Here is an 18,923-nt window from a genome sequence, read left to right as displayed (position 1 = left end):
ACATCACATAACAGAGTGGTCCAAACCTCTCACCATCATAACATCACATAACAGAGTGGTCCAAACCTCTCACCAACATCACATCAGTAACAGAGTGGTCCAAACCTATCACCTACATCACATCAATAACAGAGTGGTCCAAACCTCTCACCATCATAACATCACATAACAAAGTGGTCCAAACCACTCACCATCATAACATCACATAACAGAGTGGTCCAAACCTCTCACCAACATCACATCACATAACAGAGTGGTCCAAACCTCTCACCAACATCACATCACATCACATAACAGAGTGGTCCAAACCTCTCACCATCATAACATCACATAACAGAGTGGTCCAAACCTCTCACCAACATCACATCAGTAACAGAGTGGTCCAAACCTCTCACCTACATCACATCAATAACAGAGTGGTCCAAACCTCTCACCATCATAACATCACATAACAAAGTGGTCCAAACCTCTCACCATCATAACATCACATAACAGAGTGGTCCAAACCTCTCACCAACATCACATCACATAACAGAGTGGTCCAAACCTCTCACCAACATCACATCACATCACATAACAGAGTGGTCCAAACCTCTCACCATCATAACATCACATAACAGAGTGGTCCAAACCTCTCACCAACATCACATCAGTAACAGAGTGGTCCAAACCTCTCACCTACATCACATCAATAACAGAGTGGTCCAAACCTCTCACCATCATAACATCACATAACAAAGTGGTCCAAACCTCTCACCATCATCACATCACATAACAAAGTGGTCCAAACCTCTCACCGTCATAACATCACATAACAGAGTGGTCCAAACCTCTCACCAACATCACATCACATAACAGAGTGGTCCAAACCTCTCACCATCATCACATCACATAACAGAATGGTCCAAATCTCTCACCATCATAACATCACATAACAGAGTGGTCCAAACCTCTCACCAACATCACATCGCATCACATAACAGAGTGGTCCAAACCTCTCACCATCATAACATCACATAACAGAGTGGTCCAAACCTCTCACCAACATCACATCACATAACAGAGTGGTCCAAACCGTCATGTTCCTCAGCTCTCTCTGCTGGTTCCCTCTCAGTATGGGGGGGTCAAACACTGCTGCTGCACCCAGAGATCTCCAACATGGCTGCTAACTCATGAACACGGTGGCTACCTGCTAACCTGCTAACTGACCCATGGAGCCCATCTCCCAGCAGTCACTCCCATGGAGGTCAACTCTGATGAAACTACTCAGCCACTTTTCACTCAGAGAGAGCATGTGCTATAGTGCTGCTGCTGACACCTGAACTATAAGGAGGCTGGAAACCCATGTTGGCCCAGACTAGACAGAACCACCAGTGTGTAAGATTTGTGCGTTATAAATTAACTGACCCTGACTGACCTTGCCTGAACCGATTGGTTTATGAAGACAAGTTGGCCAGCATCACAGAATCCATCATCTTGGACTGGTGGTTTGGATTTGTTTGCCTCTGTATTGCTTCTACAGTATCCCATGTTTGGCCTTCACTACTGGATTGTACTGAGGAATTTTTCAGGTTAATTGTGTAAAATCCCCCCTCCTACCTACTCTACACCTATGCATTGTACTGTGTCTTTAAGGAAACAACCGCAACACTAAAGGATGGGCTTTAGTGAAATATGCGTATGAAATCTAACAAGCTTTCCATTTCTTGTTGGTATACCAATCAAGATATCTCAGAAATAGAACAGATGGTTGAGATTTCTCCTGTAAATATTGTGACCCTGATGGTGAAGCCGGTTCTCATAACTAAATCAGGGCTGTGCAGGTAGCCCATGCTGTGCTGAGGTCAGTGTTGTGTGTCTTGGGCAGTTTATCCAATAGCACCAGAGGACAAAGGCTGACTCCACATCTGCATGGTACCTCATGTAGTCCCTCTGGTATCAGTGTATCCCACCTTTGAGTTCTGTGCTCATGATTACAGTTAAGGAGGTGCTTGTAGACAACAGCATGAAGTGCCTGTACAGCTCTTGGACATGAGCCATATTTGATGTAGCAGCTAGTTGAAGCACTACAGACAGAGAAAAAACAATGTCAAATTTTGCATTATTGTTTTCAAAAAGTTGACAGATTTGGCAAGAATTAACCGTCTGTATGAAGTAGTTTTGAAAAGCTATCCACAAGGTCAGGCTGTGGAAATATTTCTTAGTACAGTTTAGGTCAGACAAGACAACAACTCCAGCATCTACAGTATTAAATGCACATACAGTAGTTATGACTTGATTCTGTACAAACATAACACATTTTCTACCAGTTTTATAGGTAGCTCTTTCTCATCCCATTTGATATTTTCAGCTGGAAAGTGGAGCTGGTGAAACAGGCAGAGGATGGACTTTTTAATGTTGGGGGTGGGCTTGTACAGTAGACAAGCTAGAGACACATAGAAAACATGGATATATAAATGGTTCATAATATGCCCCTTTAAGAGAGAGTTAACAAAGAAAGCCTTCGACATAGATAGATAAATAGATACTTTATTGATCCCCAAGGGGAAATTCAAGGTCTCAGTAGCAAACAGACATCACACACAACATGCTCTTACAGCAGAAAGGGTAAATATAAGTATATACACATAACAAAACTCCACTGTACAATAGAGAAATTAGAAGATAAGACAAACTAACAAAACTAATACTAAATATACTATATAAATTAAATTAAAAAAAATCCACAGTGTGCTTGAGGATGATCAAGCATGAGATGCTTCCAGTGACAGGGCCGGGACTGGCCTGTAGTTCTGTGTGCATGGTAAGGTGCTCAAGAGAGTGAGTGTCATGGTGAAGGTGCAAAAAGCAGTCCAACAGTAGTCTAACAGTGCAACAGTGCAAGAATAAGGTCTAGAGGCCAGCATAAATAATATGGACAAATAAGAGAGTAATGTATCATGTAGACAAGGTAATATAAAAACTATGTAAAAACTATGTCAGTGCAATAGGTTGATGTAATAGGGATACAGCCATTCAGTATTGTAGCAGAAGCCATTGGTCATGAGTGTAGCAGTAAAACAGTAGTAAGACATTAGGCTGTGGACAGTAGTAAAACAGTAGTAAAACAGTAGTGGGCAGTCAGTACTTAAACATTGAACAGTTCAATGGCCCTGGGGACAAATTACTTCCTCAGTCTTTCAGTTGTGCATGGCAGTGAGCGAAGTCTCCAGCTGATCAGGCTCTTTTGCTTTATAATAGTGCTGTGGAGTGGGTGACATTCATTGTCCAAGATGTTGATCAGTTTGTTCAGGGTCCTTTTATCTGATATTGAAGTGATGCACTCAAGTTCAGCTCCCACGACAGAGCCAGCTTTCCTTACTAGCCTGTCTAGTTGCCCAGCATCCTTCTTCTTTGAGCTTCCTCCCCAACATACCACAGCATAGAAGAGGACGCTGGCAACAACAGACTGGTAAAACATCCTGAGGAGCTTACTGCAGACATTGAAGGACCGCAGCCTCCTCAGGAAGTACAGCCTGCTCTGCCCTTTCTTGTAGAGTGCTTCAGTGTTTGCTGACTAGTCCAGTTTATTGTCCAGTTGTAAGCCCAGATACTTGTAGGTATTTACCACCTCCACATTGACCCCATCAATGGAGACTGGTAGCAGAGCGGGCTTAGACCTGCGGAAATCCACCACCATCTCCTTGGTCTTAGAAGTGTTGAGTTGGAGGTGGCTGAGTTTGCACCACTGCACAAAGTTCTCCACCAGGCTCCTGTATTCATCCTCCTGCCCATCCCTGACACACCCCACAATTGCAGTATCGTCAGAAAACTTCTGCATGTGGCATGACTCAGTGTTGTAGCAGAAGTCAGATGTGTACAGGGTGAACAGGACTGGAGAGAGCACAGTTCCCTGTGGAGCTCCGGTGCTGCTGATCACAGTGTCTGCGAGACAGCTCTTCAGTCTAACAAACTGTGGCCGCTCGGTCATGTAATCTGTAATCCAGGATACCAGGTGAGCGACATGTGAGTATGTTATGAACAACAGCAGCCTGTATGACTTTAGACTGTCTGCATAAAGTCTGTTTCAGCTGTAGCTCACAACAACATGCAGAGCCGGACAGTAACGGAGTACATTTACTTGAGTACAGTACTTGAGTACAATTTTGAGGGATCTGTACTTTACTCGAGTATAATTTTTGGGGAGTACTCATGACTTTACTCAAGTACATTTGAGAGGCAAATATTGTACTCTTTACTCCACTACATTTCTATCCATAACCGTGAGTACCCGTTACTTCTTCTAAAAAAAAGGAAAAAAAGAAAAATCTCGGAAATCCTCAATTTGTTGTTTCCCTCTCAAACGTGATTGGATTGTGCAGGCGCCACTGATTGGGACAGCCTATCAGCAATCACCTTCAGCTTTCTGCCAAAGTCAACTCCATGGTCAGATTTAGATAAGAGACAAAACCATGGACGAAACAATGGATGAAGACGCAGCAGGTCCATCCTGGGAATGTGCCAACCTGTGGCCCCACCTCGCCAGACTATTTCAATTTTTTCTGAACAAGTTAATGATAGTTTTCGCTTCAAGTGTTTCAATTACAAAATAGTATTTTGTATTTGAAATACGTATTTTAAGTACATGTATTAGAAATACTGCCCAACCAACATCCCTGGCAACATGGTAAAAAGATGAAAATGACTTGATTTTACTTTCAATTCCTTTTACATTCTCCAAGGTATTAACATTAACATTTTTCATAACTCCATGTAGGATGTTTCTGTACATAAATGTAAGCACTGTGGCAGTAGTAATGCAATATTTAGAAAATGTACTCTTGTACTCTCAATACTCAAGTACTTTTAAAAACAAGTACTTCAGTACTTTTACTTAAGTAGACATCTGACTGTTGTACTTTTACTTATACTTGAGTAAAATTTAGCAAAGGGTATCTGTACTTTTACTCAAGTAATGAAGCTGTGTACTCTGTCCGCCTCTGACAACATGTTTTCAACCGCTAGGTTTAAACAAATACAGTAATCAGTCTGGAACTAGATGTACCACATAGTGGTTCAAAATATGATCACCAAGTTTCATGTGCCCAGGGTGTTTCCGTGTCCTGGGATTCATTGACCAAAAATTCAGGAAGTTGATGACGGGGGAAAAAAAACCCTTTGACATCCCAATTGCTGCTCTGACATAAAGTCACATGTTTGCCATTTCAACACAATGCCATTTAAAATGACACTACAATTTAGTATTATGGATTATTGAACTATAAACTATTTTAATATTATGGCAAAGCATACTAAAGATGAGAGTGCTTTTCATTATGCCACACAGTGTGTAGTTTGTTAAAAAAAAATCTGGTAATATGAATGAAGTGTGTGCCATTTGGTGCAAAAGTTTTATTTTGATGATGCTATATGGAGTTTTGGTTGCAGTGCTTCATTTTGCAGTATATGACGGGTGTAGCAAGCATGGGGGTTAAGGGTGTTATAACATATATACTTTTGCTGAAACACAATTCTCTCCCCCCCTCTTTTTTGTCAGATTGAAACAACAGTGAATTATTATAATGACTCAAGCAATCACCAGTTTGAGAAGCGGGGGACACAGACAACAATACAAGGCACACACAAGGGTAGTCAACAACACATGTACCATTCACTCAAATGGTGGTTACACTCACACTCACACAGACAAGAAGGGTCACACGAGAGGCAAACATCCATAAACAGTAAATAAAGGCAAAGACACACACAACTACCCGCCCAAAGTTATCCTGGAACCCCAGCTGCAGTGCATTGTGGGAGCCCGTAGCCACACCCACAATAACCCCGCCCCCAAAGTTATCCCAGAATCCTAACTGCAGTGCATTGTGGGAGCGAGTAGCTTTAGTCCAAGACACCGATGTTACAATATCTAAATAAACGTTCCCGTAAGAGTTGGAACCGTATCTAATACAATTGGCATACTGTATGTAAGTATGTAATGTATTTAAGTCACTTTGGATGAAAAGTGAAATGAAATGAATGAAAGCTAAATGAATAAATGTAAATGTTCTAACATTCTGAGGTGGGCAGGGGGGCCCTTTTCATGTCTGGGCCCAGGGGCTCATAATCCGTCCGTGATGCCAAGGGGTATAAATACTAATTCTTCTCATTTGTTGCTTTAACAGTAGACTATTAACGGCATGGTTTTATTTGCATAATATATGTAAAGAAAATGTAGGGAGTTGTGTATAATTTGGCTTATTGGATTATTTCACTGCCCTATCCCAGAACCCCTCCCACTTTTAAAAAGCTTGATACGCCACTGGTATATAAGATATTTCGCAGTTTGGGTGTGTGGTTTTGTGAATTGTGTTAAGTATTTTGATAAAACGAGCCTAGTTTGCAAAATTATATTTTAGCAATTCGAAACAAACTGTATTGTTAACTGGACAAAATGTGGATTTCGGTCTGAACTTCTTTAAGGAAGCATCAGGGGTCTCAGATTTTTGTGGAAAGATTTATGGTTTGTTGGCACAAAACCGATGTTTCAGTTTTTCTCAATTGCTTTGACCTGCTTAAATAAACTGTTTGGTATTCATTAACACCTTCTTTGCACAGCAGAAGTTATCTCTTGCAAATGTGCTCACACATTTTCATTTCAGTTCTCATACCTTTTTGCAAAATAGATAACATAGATTATTTATTCAAAGACCCCAAACTCTTTTGATTTTCCTGTGCTAAACAAACAGAAAACATCTATTCACAGGTGGTAGAGATTCCTTGCGTAAGTCTGAATCTCTGATACACCTGTGTGAATCTCCTCAATCAGCGATCATTCATTATCCATAAGAGACACAATGTCTGTTTGGTGTTGCTATTTGCAAGTGTGGATCTAAGGCACATTTAGAGAAAGTACTGTATTGCCTATAGTTGATGAAGAAAACAGTACAAAAGCTGACAAATCCAGGTGTTTACTGTAGGTCTATTTTGTTGTCCAGTGTGTAATGATTGATTAAAATCACATAGTGATTTGACTACAAGATGTGTTGTTTGAAGGCAAAATTTGCTTTTGCTGCATGTTTTAAATGTTTTGAGAGAGCAAAATGTGTAATTTTGGCCAGAGTGCTTTTGTTCAGACCCGTGTGTTACTGTTTTGAAAACGTGGAGTCAGAGTTGACACAAGCATTCCCCTCGCATCGTTTTCCGCCTGTGTGGGGCCTTTGATTCCTGTGTTGAGGGGAGTCTAAAAAATGTCTTGTCTCGTTTGAACCATCGTTAGCATATTCGTCTTATTCATGTGAATTCATATTTGTGTTCTGACTGTTTCCACCTAGTGAGACACTGAGATGAGTGAAGAGGCCGAGGGGGCTGCAGGTCACAGGAGACCAGAGTCTGCACTACACAGCTGTGTAACCATGGAGACTGATGATAATACTGTTAGCATGAACAAAGCATCAACACGGACCAGTGCAGGGTGGGTACATAATGCATGGACACACACACACACACACAGGGTACAGAAAGCATGAACACACACACACTCACACAAAGGGTGTGTTCGAAACGGGTAAAGTTGCTGCCTTTTAAGATATCTAACTGGGGAGCAAGGCAGCAAGTGCGGTTCGAAACCGAAAAAAAACAAATTCTGCTGCCTTTTAAGATATCTTAGAATTCCCAAATAACGGTCATTTTTGAAGGCAGCATCGATGCACACTTCATGCTGCCTCCTACCCATAATCCCTTGCGGCAACGTCTGAAACAGCTGTGAAAGGTAAACAAACATGGCGGATGACATCGGTAATGGCTGCTGAATCTGTTTAAAATGTCATTTGTGTGATCTTATTTTGCTTAGATTTGCAGATTACAGATTAGAAATAAACAATTTACTATCTGATTATGCCATTGTTGTAACCATTAATAGCGTCTGGTCTGATATATCTGCCGGCCGTAAAACTAATTTATACCGTTAGCCTGCTAGCTTACGTAAGCTAATTTAGTTTAACGTCAGGCCTTTGCTAACGTCATACCGTAGTGTTAACCAAAGATTCTAGAGTGCTACGCTCATTTTTAAAAGATGCATTTAATCCAAATTCATGTCTAGTGAGACAGCTCTCTATGTAGGGAGGGAGGCAGTAGGCAGCTGTCTCCCGTTTGGAACACACCCAATGAGTAAGAGTAAATAACTGAAACCCAGTTGCTCCACCTCTATGGAGCAGACCATATAAAGAAGACCATTCCCTAAACGCTGGTAAAGTGACTTCTGTGTGTGAGTGAAGCATAAAGTCATTAATGTTGACTCTGTGTGTGTGTGTGTGTAAGAGGGGGTGGCAAGTCATGTCAAATCAAGTTTATTTATATAGCACATTTCATACACAGAGGTCATTCAATATGCTTTGCATAAATAAAAGCAAACAGTAATATCTCATAAAAGCATAGAAGGTCAATAGTTAAATAATAGTTTAAAAAGTAAAGAATAAAAAAGAAAACATAAAACACACAAGGTAATGTTACATAAAAGCATAAAAGGGCAATAGTGTAAAAGTGTTTAAGTGTAAAAGTAATCATTTAAAGATTACTCAGTGATAATGCTCTTAGTCAGTATGGAGTACGGTAATTTATGTTGAGTTCATATCTTGTGTCTCCTTTTGTTTGCAGACCACAGACACATAGACCTCCATCTCCAGTGCCCAGCAGTGTGTCCATGAAGAGTGATCAGTCCATGCCTATTCCTCCTGTATTCAGCAGTGAACATGTCCCATCAGGACTAAAGTGAGTTTAGACATAAGTGAAGTCATGTATGGAGATACTCTCTCTCTCACACACACACACACATGGAAAACATAAATAGCTGAAACACAATTGCTCCCCTTCTATGGAACAGACCATATAAACATGCATACAAATAGGTGGTGGCAGCAGAGACCATTCACTAAACACTGGTAATGTGACTTCTGTGTGTGAGTGATACAGTAAATCATTAATGTTGACTGAGTGTGTGTGTGTGTGTAAGAGGAGATGAAAAAAAGCATAAAAGGGCAATAGTGTGTGTGTGAGAGAGAGAGAGAGAAAGAAAATTAATTTGATTGTCTTATTCCATGTCTATGCAGTGAGCTCAGTACTGATCTGACTCAGGATCAGTCCAGGTGTGGAGTGTGTGAGCAGGTACTGAGGGACCCAGTCATCACCACCTGTGGACACAGTTTCTGCAGGCAGTGCATCAGCAGCTACTGGGAGCAGCCTGGACTACCAGGAGACCAAACCTGTCCCCAGTGTGGGAAGACATGCAGAACCCAACCTCCTCTACAGCCTCCTCTAGATGAACACACAGATATGAGCACACAGGGTGAACACACAGGCCTGATCAACAGCAGAAGACACCTGCACACTGAACATACACCAGGCAGAAAGAAGGAACTAGGTGAGTAGACATTTTGGCTTTTTAGACATTTTATTGATTGTATCTGTTTTTCTGAGAATTAATGTTAATAAACAGAGTAATTACATTTATTGTAAAATATTAATGATTACAGTCCTGTTTTACAGTGAGTTAATACTCATGAATAGTTTCAGTATTTTTGTTTAAATAAATTTTCAGAGAGAGACACAAATAGATAAAACATGTTGATGTATCAAGTTGGAATACCTGTTGGTGTATTGGGTACTTTTAGGACTCATATTAAATTGAACATTCACCCTCCATTTTCTCACTGAAATGTAACATTATGAAATTGCTGCTTGGAATGTTCGTATGAGACATTTCAATGCAAAATGGGTGACATTACTAACTGTAAAGTGTATGGCAAGCCGATTGAGCATTTATTCTGATGTCTTGATATCAGGCATAATTGTCATGTACATGTAAGCCATTTTTGTCAACAAGTTAACTAATGAGCCATGTTTGTGTGAACTAGTTATCTAGTGAGGGCCAAAATATGCACAGTAGTTAACTAGTGGGAGCCAAAAGGCTCACTAGTTAACTAGTGAACAAATTTTAGCTTCACTAGTTAACTAGTGAGAGCCAGAAATGTCTACTAGTTAACTAGTAAAGGCCAAAATGCATACCAATCAGCTAGTTGAAGGCTTTTGTGTCTCACTAGTTAACTAGTGACAGCCAAAAATGTGCACATGTTTACTAGTGAAGGCAAAACACCTCACTAGTTAACTAGCTGCAGTAGGTCAATGTCACTAGTTAACTAGTGAACCATAAATGGCTTACTAGCTAGCTAGGTGATGGCAGTAGGCTCACTAGTTAACTAGTTGATGCATCATTTGTCCAAACTAGTTAACTAGAGGTCATAAATGTATACCAGTAAACTAGTTCAAGACAAAATTCACACTAGTCAAGTAGTGGTGCAGAATTCAAATTAGGAGCCAAAGAATTCTGGAAATTGAGGCTTTCTATTGGCTCCCTATGTCCAAATAGAACATGATAACCAATCACATGTCACGAAATCCCACCCACAACATTTGCATGTGGCACACAAGTTAACATGCTGGCCAAAGGTACTCTAGCTAGTAAACTAGTGGCTTCAGTGTGACACTTACATGTAAACTAGTGAAGGCAAGAACTGCTCACTAGTTAACTAGTGAAGACACAAATGCCCACTAGTTAACTAGTGAGGTCTAAAAAAGTGTCACTAGTTTACTAGTGTGCACCAAAACACCCACTAGTGAACTAGTGATGGCAAATTTCCACAGACTAGTTAACTAGTGAGGGTGCAAAAGTGTCACTAGTTTACTGAAGTGTGCCCCAAAACTTGCCCACTAGTTAACTAGTGAGAGCCAGAAAGTCTACTAGTTAACTAGTAAATGCCAAAATGCATACCAATCAGCTAGTTGAAGGCTTTTTGTGTCTCACTAGTTAACTAGTGACAGCCAAAAAATGTGCACATGTTTACTAGTGAAGGCAAAACACCTCACTAGTTAACTAGCTGCAGTAGGTCAATGTCACTAGTTAACTAGTGAACCATAAATGGCTTTACTAGCTAGCTAGGTGATGGCAGTAGGCTCACTAGTTAACTAGTTGATGCATCATTTGTCCAAACTAGTTAACTAGAGGTCATAAATGTATACCAGTAAACTAGTTCAAGACAAAATTCACACTAGTCAAGTAGTGGTGCAGAATTCAAATTAGGAGCCAAAGAATTCTGGAAATTGAGGCTTTCTATTGGCTCCCTATGTCCAAATAGAACATGATAACCAATCACATGTCACGAAATCCCACCCACAACATTTGCATGTGGCACACAAGTTAACATGCTGGCCAAAGGTACTCTAGCTAGTAAACTAGTGGCTTCAGTGTGACACTTACATGTAAACTAGTGAAGGCAGAACTGCTCACTAGTTAACTAGTGAAGACACAAATGCCCACTAGTTAACTAGTGAGGTCTAAAAAAAGTGTCACTAGTTTACTAGTGTGCACCAAAACACCCACTAGTGAACTAGTGATGGCAATTTCCATTCGACTAGTTAACTAGTGAGGTGCAAAAAGTGTCACTAGTTTACTAGTGTGCCCCAAAATGCCCACTAGTTAACTAGTGAAGGCCATTTCAGTCCCACTAGTTAACTAGTGAGATGCCAAAATGGTCACCTGTTAACATGTAAAGGCCAAAATACCCACTAGTTTACTAGTGAGGGTGTTGTGGGCCTGACTAGTTAACTAGTGTGCCCCAAAATGCCCACTAGTTAACTAGTGAAGGCCATTTCAGTCCCACTAGTTAACTAGTGAGATGCCAAAATGGTCACCTGTTAACATGTAAAGGCCAAAATACCCACTAGTTTACTAGTGAGGGTGTTGTGGGCCTTACTAGTTAACTAGTGGCATGCATATTTTGTTCACTAGTTAACTAGTTACACCTAAAAACACAAACAAGCTGACCGTTTTTGTCCATTAGTTAACTAGTGGAACAATTTAAGTCTCACTAACTAGTTTGCACGTGTGGCAGTGACGCAGCTCACTAGTTAACTAGTGCGCACAAGACACACACTAGTGGCTGTTTTTGGAGTTATCTAGTTCACTAGTACATTACATTACATTACATTACATTACATTTGGCTGACACTTTTTTAATCAAAGCGACTAACAACATGGTAAACAGTAAGTTTTAGAACAATTCTCACAATTTTAGGACAGTTTAAAAAAAACACATTAGAGTACAGTAAGAATAAGTGCGTCGGTGAGTGCTGTATTTTAACAGTTACTTGTCAGTTTAAAACGGCTGGTGAGTGCTAGGATCAGTAAGGCTTGTTGTAAGTGTTGCTATGAGAGTAGATGTTCTCTAAAGAGCTGGGTCTTCAGGAGTTTTTTGAAAGTGGAAAAGGATGTCCCTGCCCTTGTAGGAACTGGCAGTGTGTTCCACCAACGAGGAACAACAGATGAGAAAAGTTTGGATTGGCTTGAGCGTGCGGTGGTAGAGCTAGGCGTCGTTAGTCAGAGGGGCCAGCGGTCTGGAGGTAGTGTAAGTCTGTATGAGGGCATTCAAGTAGGTGGGAGCAGAACCGGAGACTACTTTGTAGGCAAGCGTTAGAGACTTGAATTTGATGGGGCGCCATAGGTAGCCAGTGTAGCTGGATGAGCAGCGGGTAACATGTGCCCTTTTGGGTTGGTTGTAGACCAGGCCGCCCGTGTTCTGGATCATCTGAAGTGGTTTCACTGCGCAGGCTGGGAGACCTGTCAGGAGGGCATTGCAGTAGTCGAGTCGTGAGATGACTATTGCCTGAACCAGAAGTTGGGTAGCATCTTGAGCTGAGCATTACTAGTTAACTAGTAAGATATGAAACATATGAACTAGTTAACTAGAGAGAATTTGGGCCTTACTAGTTAACTAGTGAGCATTTTGGCTGTCACTAGTTAATTAGTTCACACAGAAATGGCTCACTAGTTAACTAGTGGACAGAAATGGCTTGCATGTACATGACAATTATGCCTGATATCAAGATATCTGAATAAATGCTCAATCGGCTTGCCATAAAAGTGCCCGACTGAGGATGTCCTGAAATATCGCCTCTCGTGATAACTCATGGAATGCATCTCGTCCAATCAGAAATTAATAAATAGTTCAACCGGACCTTACTGTCTTTATTGACTTGTCATTTTTAAACAGATGAGGACCTGAGGAGAGTTATAGAGAATCACAAAGCCAGTCTGAAGAGGAGGTTTGAGAACATATCTGAAGGCATCATCAAACCAGGAGCTGAGATTCTCCTCAATAAGATCTACACAGAGCTCTACATCACAGAGGGAGAGAGTGAAGGGGTGAATAAGGAGCATGAGGTTTGGCAGGTAGAGTCAGCATCCAGATCTCAATCCACAGAAGACACACCAATCAACTACAATGACATCTTCAAGCCCTTACCTGGACAGGAGAGGCATATCAGAACTGTGATGACCAAAGGTGTTGCTGGAATTGGAAAAACAGTCTCAGTGCAAAAGTTCATTCTTGATTGGACAGATGGAGTAGCAAATCAGGATGTAGATTTTATGTTCCCCCTTTCTTTCCGGATGCTGAATTTAGTCAGGGGTGATCAGTACAGTCTTCACAGGCTCCTGCTTGAATTCCACCCTGAGCTGAAGGAGCTGAATGATGGTGAAGGATACAAAGACTGTCAGGTTGTGTTCATCTTTGACGGTTTGGATGAGAGTCGGTTGACTCTGGATCTGGAACAGAACAGTAAGTTGTCTGATGTGAAACAAACATCATCAGTGGATGTTCTGATGACGAGCCTCATTCAGGGAACTCTGCTTCCCTCTGCACTCATCTGGATAACCTCACGACCAGCAGCAGCCAGTCAGATTCCTGCACAGTTCATCGACCAGGTAACAGAAGTACGAGGATTCAATGACCCACAGAAGGAAGAGTACTTTAGGAAGAGAATCAATGATGAGAGTCAGGCCAACAGAATCATCTCCCACATTAAGGCATCCAGAAGTCTCCACATCATGTGCCACATTCCAGTCTTCTGTTGGATTGCAGCCACTGTACTTCAGCAGATGCTGAAACAGGACAACACCCAAGAAATTCCCACAACTCTGACGGAGATGTTTATACAGTTCTTGTTGATCCAGACAACTCAAAAGGATCAGAAATATCAAGAAATACAAGAAACAAATAAAAAGAGGCTCTTGGAATCACAGAAAAAAATACTACTGAAGCTGGCAGAACTGGCTTTCAAGAATCTAGAGAATGGCAACCTCATGTTTTATGAGGAAGACCTGAAAGAGTGTGGCATTGATGTCAGTGAAGCCTCGGTGTACTCTGGCATGTGCACTGAGATCTTCAAGACAGAATCTTTGTTTCACCAGAGGAAGGTCTACTGCTTTGTGCATCTGAGTGTCCAGGAGTTTCTGGCAGCTGTGTTTGTGTTTCACTCGTATTTGAATAAGAACCTTGAGGCATTGAAATCTCTCTTCAGTGATAAGCGTAGGAGGAAACTCAATCCATCAATGTTATATTCTTTTCAATCAGCACTACAATTAAAACCTCAAGACAACTTGCATGTTTTACTTAAGAGTGCAGTTGATAAGGCTTTGGAGAGCCAGAACGGACACCTGGATCTTTTCCTTCGCTTCCTTATGGGTATTTCTGTGGAGAGCAATCACAGACTTCTGCAAGGTCTACTGAGCAACACACACAACAGCTCTGATAGTATTAAGGAAACATGTCAGTACATGAAGAAGCTCAACAGGGAAGGTCTCTCTCCTGAACGATGCATCAATCTTTTCCACTGCTTACTTGAAATGAATGATGATTCAATGCACAAAGAAATTCAGACATACTTGTCATCACCAAAGAACATCAAACAAAAGTTGTCTCCTGCCCACTGTTCAGCACTGGCCCACATACTTATGATGTCTGAGAAGGTGCTGGATGAGTTTGACCTGAAGAAATACAACACATCAGATGAAGGACGCAGGAGACTGCTCCCAGCTGTGAGGTGCTGCAGAAAGGCATGGTGAGTTTCTGATGGAGAGACTGTGCTAACTATAGTGACTAAATAATGCTGCAATCACTGCTGTCTACTGCTGATGTAGCCTGACAGTACAAAACATTAAAGATGCCCTGCCACACATATTTCATTACTTTGTGGCAGTGGTTCTCAAACATTTTCTTTCATTACCCACTTTGATCTAGGGGGCATTTTCAAGCCCCACCTGTCCCTCATCGCTCTATGAAAGTGGTAGGTCAAGCTTAAAATTGTCAAATTTATTGAAATAAATTATCAAAGGGGCAAAAGGGCAGGTGCTAGAGCCCCTGTAGCCCCCCTTCTCTGCACGTGCCTGACGAGATCGGTTCCTCAATTTTCCCCAAATGTCTTGGTTGCGCCTGGTTGTTTTGCTATTTTATTTCGAACATTGATCAAGCCGTCAAATTCCAAATCAAATTCCGTCAATCAAATGTCTCATGCGGCCTGTCTAAGTTTATTTTTACTTAGCTAGATTATAATGCAGGATCCGTAACTTAACTTGAATATCATGGTTTTTAATATTTTTTTTATTTTAATGTATGTGTATTTTAATGTAATGTACTGGTCAATTTTAAGATACACAGTATCTCAGCCGACCCCATTTGAATTTCAGGCGACCCCACATGGGGTCCCGACCCCAAAGTTGGGAAACGATGGGCTATAGAGATTGTTGAGTCACATTGTTGCAAATTTCATAGGATGATGCATCATTCCACAAAATGGTTTGTCTTCTCTATTAGGAAGTTAGTCAAGCTTAACAATAAACATATAGCCTTAACTCAAAACAGCTGTTATAGGCTTATGTCATTTTGATCTGTAAAAATGTCACATGCAGTCTAAATTCTGCTTACTGCACATTAACCATAGGCTAATATAGTATAATATAATATTCAGTATTGAATGCTTAGGAATGATGTTTTTCCCTACCGTACTATTTGTAAGCAGGTGTAGCCTACCTGCGGACATGTAAGTGTGCTGGTTTTCTACAGAAATGGCATGTTTGAACGGGCACCGCACTAGTTATATTGAAATAACAGAATGAGGACACGTTTATCACTACAAACTCAGCGCGAGTGTTGCAAATGCAGAAACTGTTTATCTGAAATAATATGGCAGCTTGCGGATAGAGAACAACACGACGATAAAACCATAGACACAACATAAGAACATTCTAGAATATTACCTCAATACAGTATGACAATGTGGGATCATGGGGTTACAGCATAGATCTCGGGACATCTACATGTATATAACATGTAAAACAGGTGACCGTTAGCATGCTAATTCACATAAAAACATGCTTCATTGCAAGTCTCTAACTTTACAAAAGGCATAAATCATCAACTGAACTCAAAATAGTTAACTGAAATCATTATAACATTGCATGACAAGATACAAGACACATGTACTTGGAAGTCTAAAAAAAACATGGTTTATCCCAGACCTCCGAAGTTGACCCACTTACCGTTATCCAACTCCAGTCTACATTAGTATGGAACCATATATGTTGCATAATTCAAATTAAATTATATTACATTATGCAATTGCCAATTCATTATGCAATTCAAATGGCAATTCATTTTGCAATTCATATTTGCAATCACAGGGGTGCGCTATTTATTTTCCATTTGAATAAAATGCCAGATGGCAAAACGTTTTGCCCAAAATAATCCAAAAATGTTTTCAGGCTGGCATTGTCAGTTTTGCCAAATATGTTTTCAAAATGCAATCCTATATTGCACTTTGAATATTAAATTGCAAAACGAATTGACAGTTAAATGATGAAACTGAATATTGAAAATTGAAATGCAAAATGAATTGCCATTTGAATTTTGAGACTGAAGTACCATGGCAAAATGGAATGCAATTCAATCCATGTTTATTCTATTTTTTAACCAAAATTATTCAAATTGATTTTAGGATTGCATTGTCACTCTTTGCAGATTAAAATACAATTTGTTGGAAATTATTGCAAATTGCAATATTAAATTGCATAATGAATTGGCAATTGCATAATGTAATGTCTTTTAGAATTGCAGGTTGCATTCTCAATCTCATTTGAATTATGCAACATATATGCTTCCATACATTAGGTGTGTAAATGCAACCCAGGTCACACTGTTCCTTACTGCTAGATGGCTTATAGTTGCCTCACTTTTAGTAATAATTTAACTAGCAACTATTCTACTCCGTTACATCATATATTATCCATATACATTATATTACTATTACTATTTTATATATTTGTTTTCTCCTATTAATCCTTTCCTCTCTTTTTTATCTAAATGTAATGTAATCTGGCGTGCGAGAGATTCAGTCAGTTCGTTACTATCACGTCACTCTTGGAATATATACTGCAGCGCAGCCGCAGCCGTTAAAGTCAGTGAGTAGTCAACAGCTCTGCTGTGCCTCATTTTGCTGTTAACGTTAAATCTTCAAGAAAATTCGTGAACCTTCTCGCCAGGTAGCTTCTAGGCATCTGAACTCGTTTTCCTTTACTTTCAGTACTTTTTAAGTTCTTGGGCTAATCAATACATGAGTTATTTCGGAAAACTGGGGAAAGGATGTTGGAGCTAATTAACAGCTAGTGCTAACGTTAACGTGCTAGTTTCTAGTCGACCATCTGGTGTTAATTTTAGACTGATTAGAAAAGTTACCTTTGTAATAGATGTAACTTGTAAATACTGTTTTATCCATTTTTTGAAGTGTTTTGTTTTTAATGGCAGTGTATACGGTTCGCCTCTGTGAATGTTGTCCAATGTTAGTGTTTCACATAAAAAAAGCAAGGTTAATGTTAGCCTTGTAGTTAACGTTAGTTCAACAAGAGTAAACCACAGCAAGTCGTCAATAATTCTGCTGTGCCTCGCTTTGCTGTTAAGACTTTAAGAAAATTATTTAATGTTCTTGCCAGGCTTTGAGGAATTGTATCAGAGGGTAGCTAACGTTAACGTTAGATCTGCTGTTTTTAAGTCTGGTGCCCAACGACCAACGTCCCGCTTTGTTGTTTGAGTCTGTGGGGATCCAACGGCTGCGGCTCGAGCCCCAACCTCTCAATCGGAACTCCTGGTTGTCCTTGCTCCAGAATTCACCCTTCGCTAAGCCACACCCGAAAACCGCCATAGGCCAATCGTGGCTTAGCAACCCGTCACTAGGCACGGGAGGTCTGACAAGCTTTCGAGTTTTGCTATGTTAAACAGAAGTCGAATTTGCATTCGACTCTCCTGAATGAATGTAACCATAGACTGTATATATAGAACTGGACAGTGTGGCTGCATTCTACAGTGTTCTATGGAATTGAAGCCGCCGAGGCGACGCCATCTTGGAAAATTTGGAGCCAATTTGAAGCGGCTGCGGAAAGCAAAAGTTGAAGCATGCGCAGTGAAGAGGAGTCGCGGTCAGGCACGCCCACTCAGTTGCCACTCAGCGAAGTTAAAACCCTTGTCAAGTGAAACCCGCCCCTTCTCTCCTTTCCACAACGCAGGTCGACTCGGCGAAGGCTAGCTGGCTGGATGAATTTTGCGGCTGTGAGTTAGCTAAACAGTACAAACAACAATCGGTTTGTTCTTGTCTGGTAAGTGTTGCGTATCAACTGAAAAGTTTTTTTGTCTATTGGTGTTCTTAAATACGTCTAAGAGAGCTTATTATGTTGATTACAGACTGTGACAATTTAGTGTGGTGAATACTAATGAGCTAACAACAGAAATACGGACAGCGAATTAGATGCTAACGTTAGCAGCTACATTATCGTTACCGTTAACGGGAGGCTAAGTTAGTCGTTGAAGTGAAGATTAGCACACAGCTCCCGTAACAGTCGATGCATGATATACTTGGTTTTATTAGTTGTTGCTGTTTTCAAATATCTCAATCTTAATGCATGCCATCTCAACATGGAGTAACTATTGACTGTACATGGGGATTAATAACACTAGACAGTCAGTACAGTATATGATGTGATAAAGCAACGGTATGATGTGATAAAG

The 18,923-nt window shown here is 40.5% G+C and overlaps 2 protein-coding genes across 2 annotated transcripts in view; both read left to right on the top strand.

Moving 5' to 3' along the window:
* The window catches only part of LOC125297410 (E3 ubiquitin-protein ligase TRAF7-like), a 24,727-nt gene extending 14,891 nt beyond the window's left edge, over nucleotides 1–9,836 (top strand). Inside the window, exons 2-4 of the mRNA XM_048247784.1 lie at nucleotides 7,314–7,453; nucleotides 8,635–8,748; nucleotides 9,087–9,836. Of these exons, the coding sequence (XP_048103741.1) occupies nucleotides 7,326–7,453; nucleotides 8,635–8,748; nucleotides 9,087–9,405 (561 nt within the window). The 5' untranslated portion in view covers nucleotides 7,314–7,325 and the 3' untranslated portion in view covers nucleotides 9,406–9,836. The remainder of the gene's footprint in view (nucleotides 1–7,313; nucleotides 7,454–8,634; nucleotides 8,749–9,086) is intronic.
* LOC125297248 (NACHT, LRR and PYD domains-containing protein 3-like) overlaps nucleotides 1–18,923 on the top strand; it is a 246,988-nt gene that overhangs the window by 160,709 nt on the left and 67,356 nt on the right.

The sequence above is a fragment of the Alosa alosa genome, chromosome 7 (assembly GCF_017589495.1).
Source record: "Alosa alosa isolate M-15738 ecotype Scorff River chromosome 7, AALO_Geno_1.1, whole genome shotgun sequence".
NCBI classification, from domain to species: Eukaryota; Metazoa; Chordata; class Actinopteri; order Clupeiformes; family Clupeidae; genus Alosa; species Alosa alosa.
This window is presented reverse-complemented; position numbering and strand designations above follow the sequence as displayed.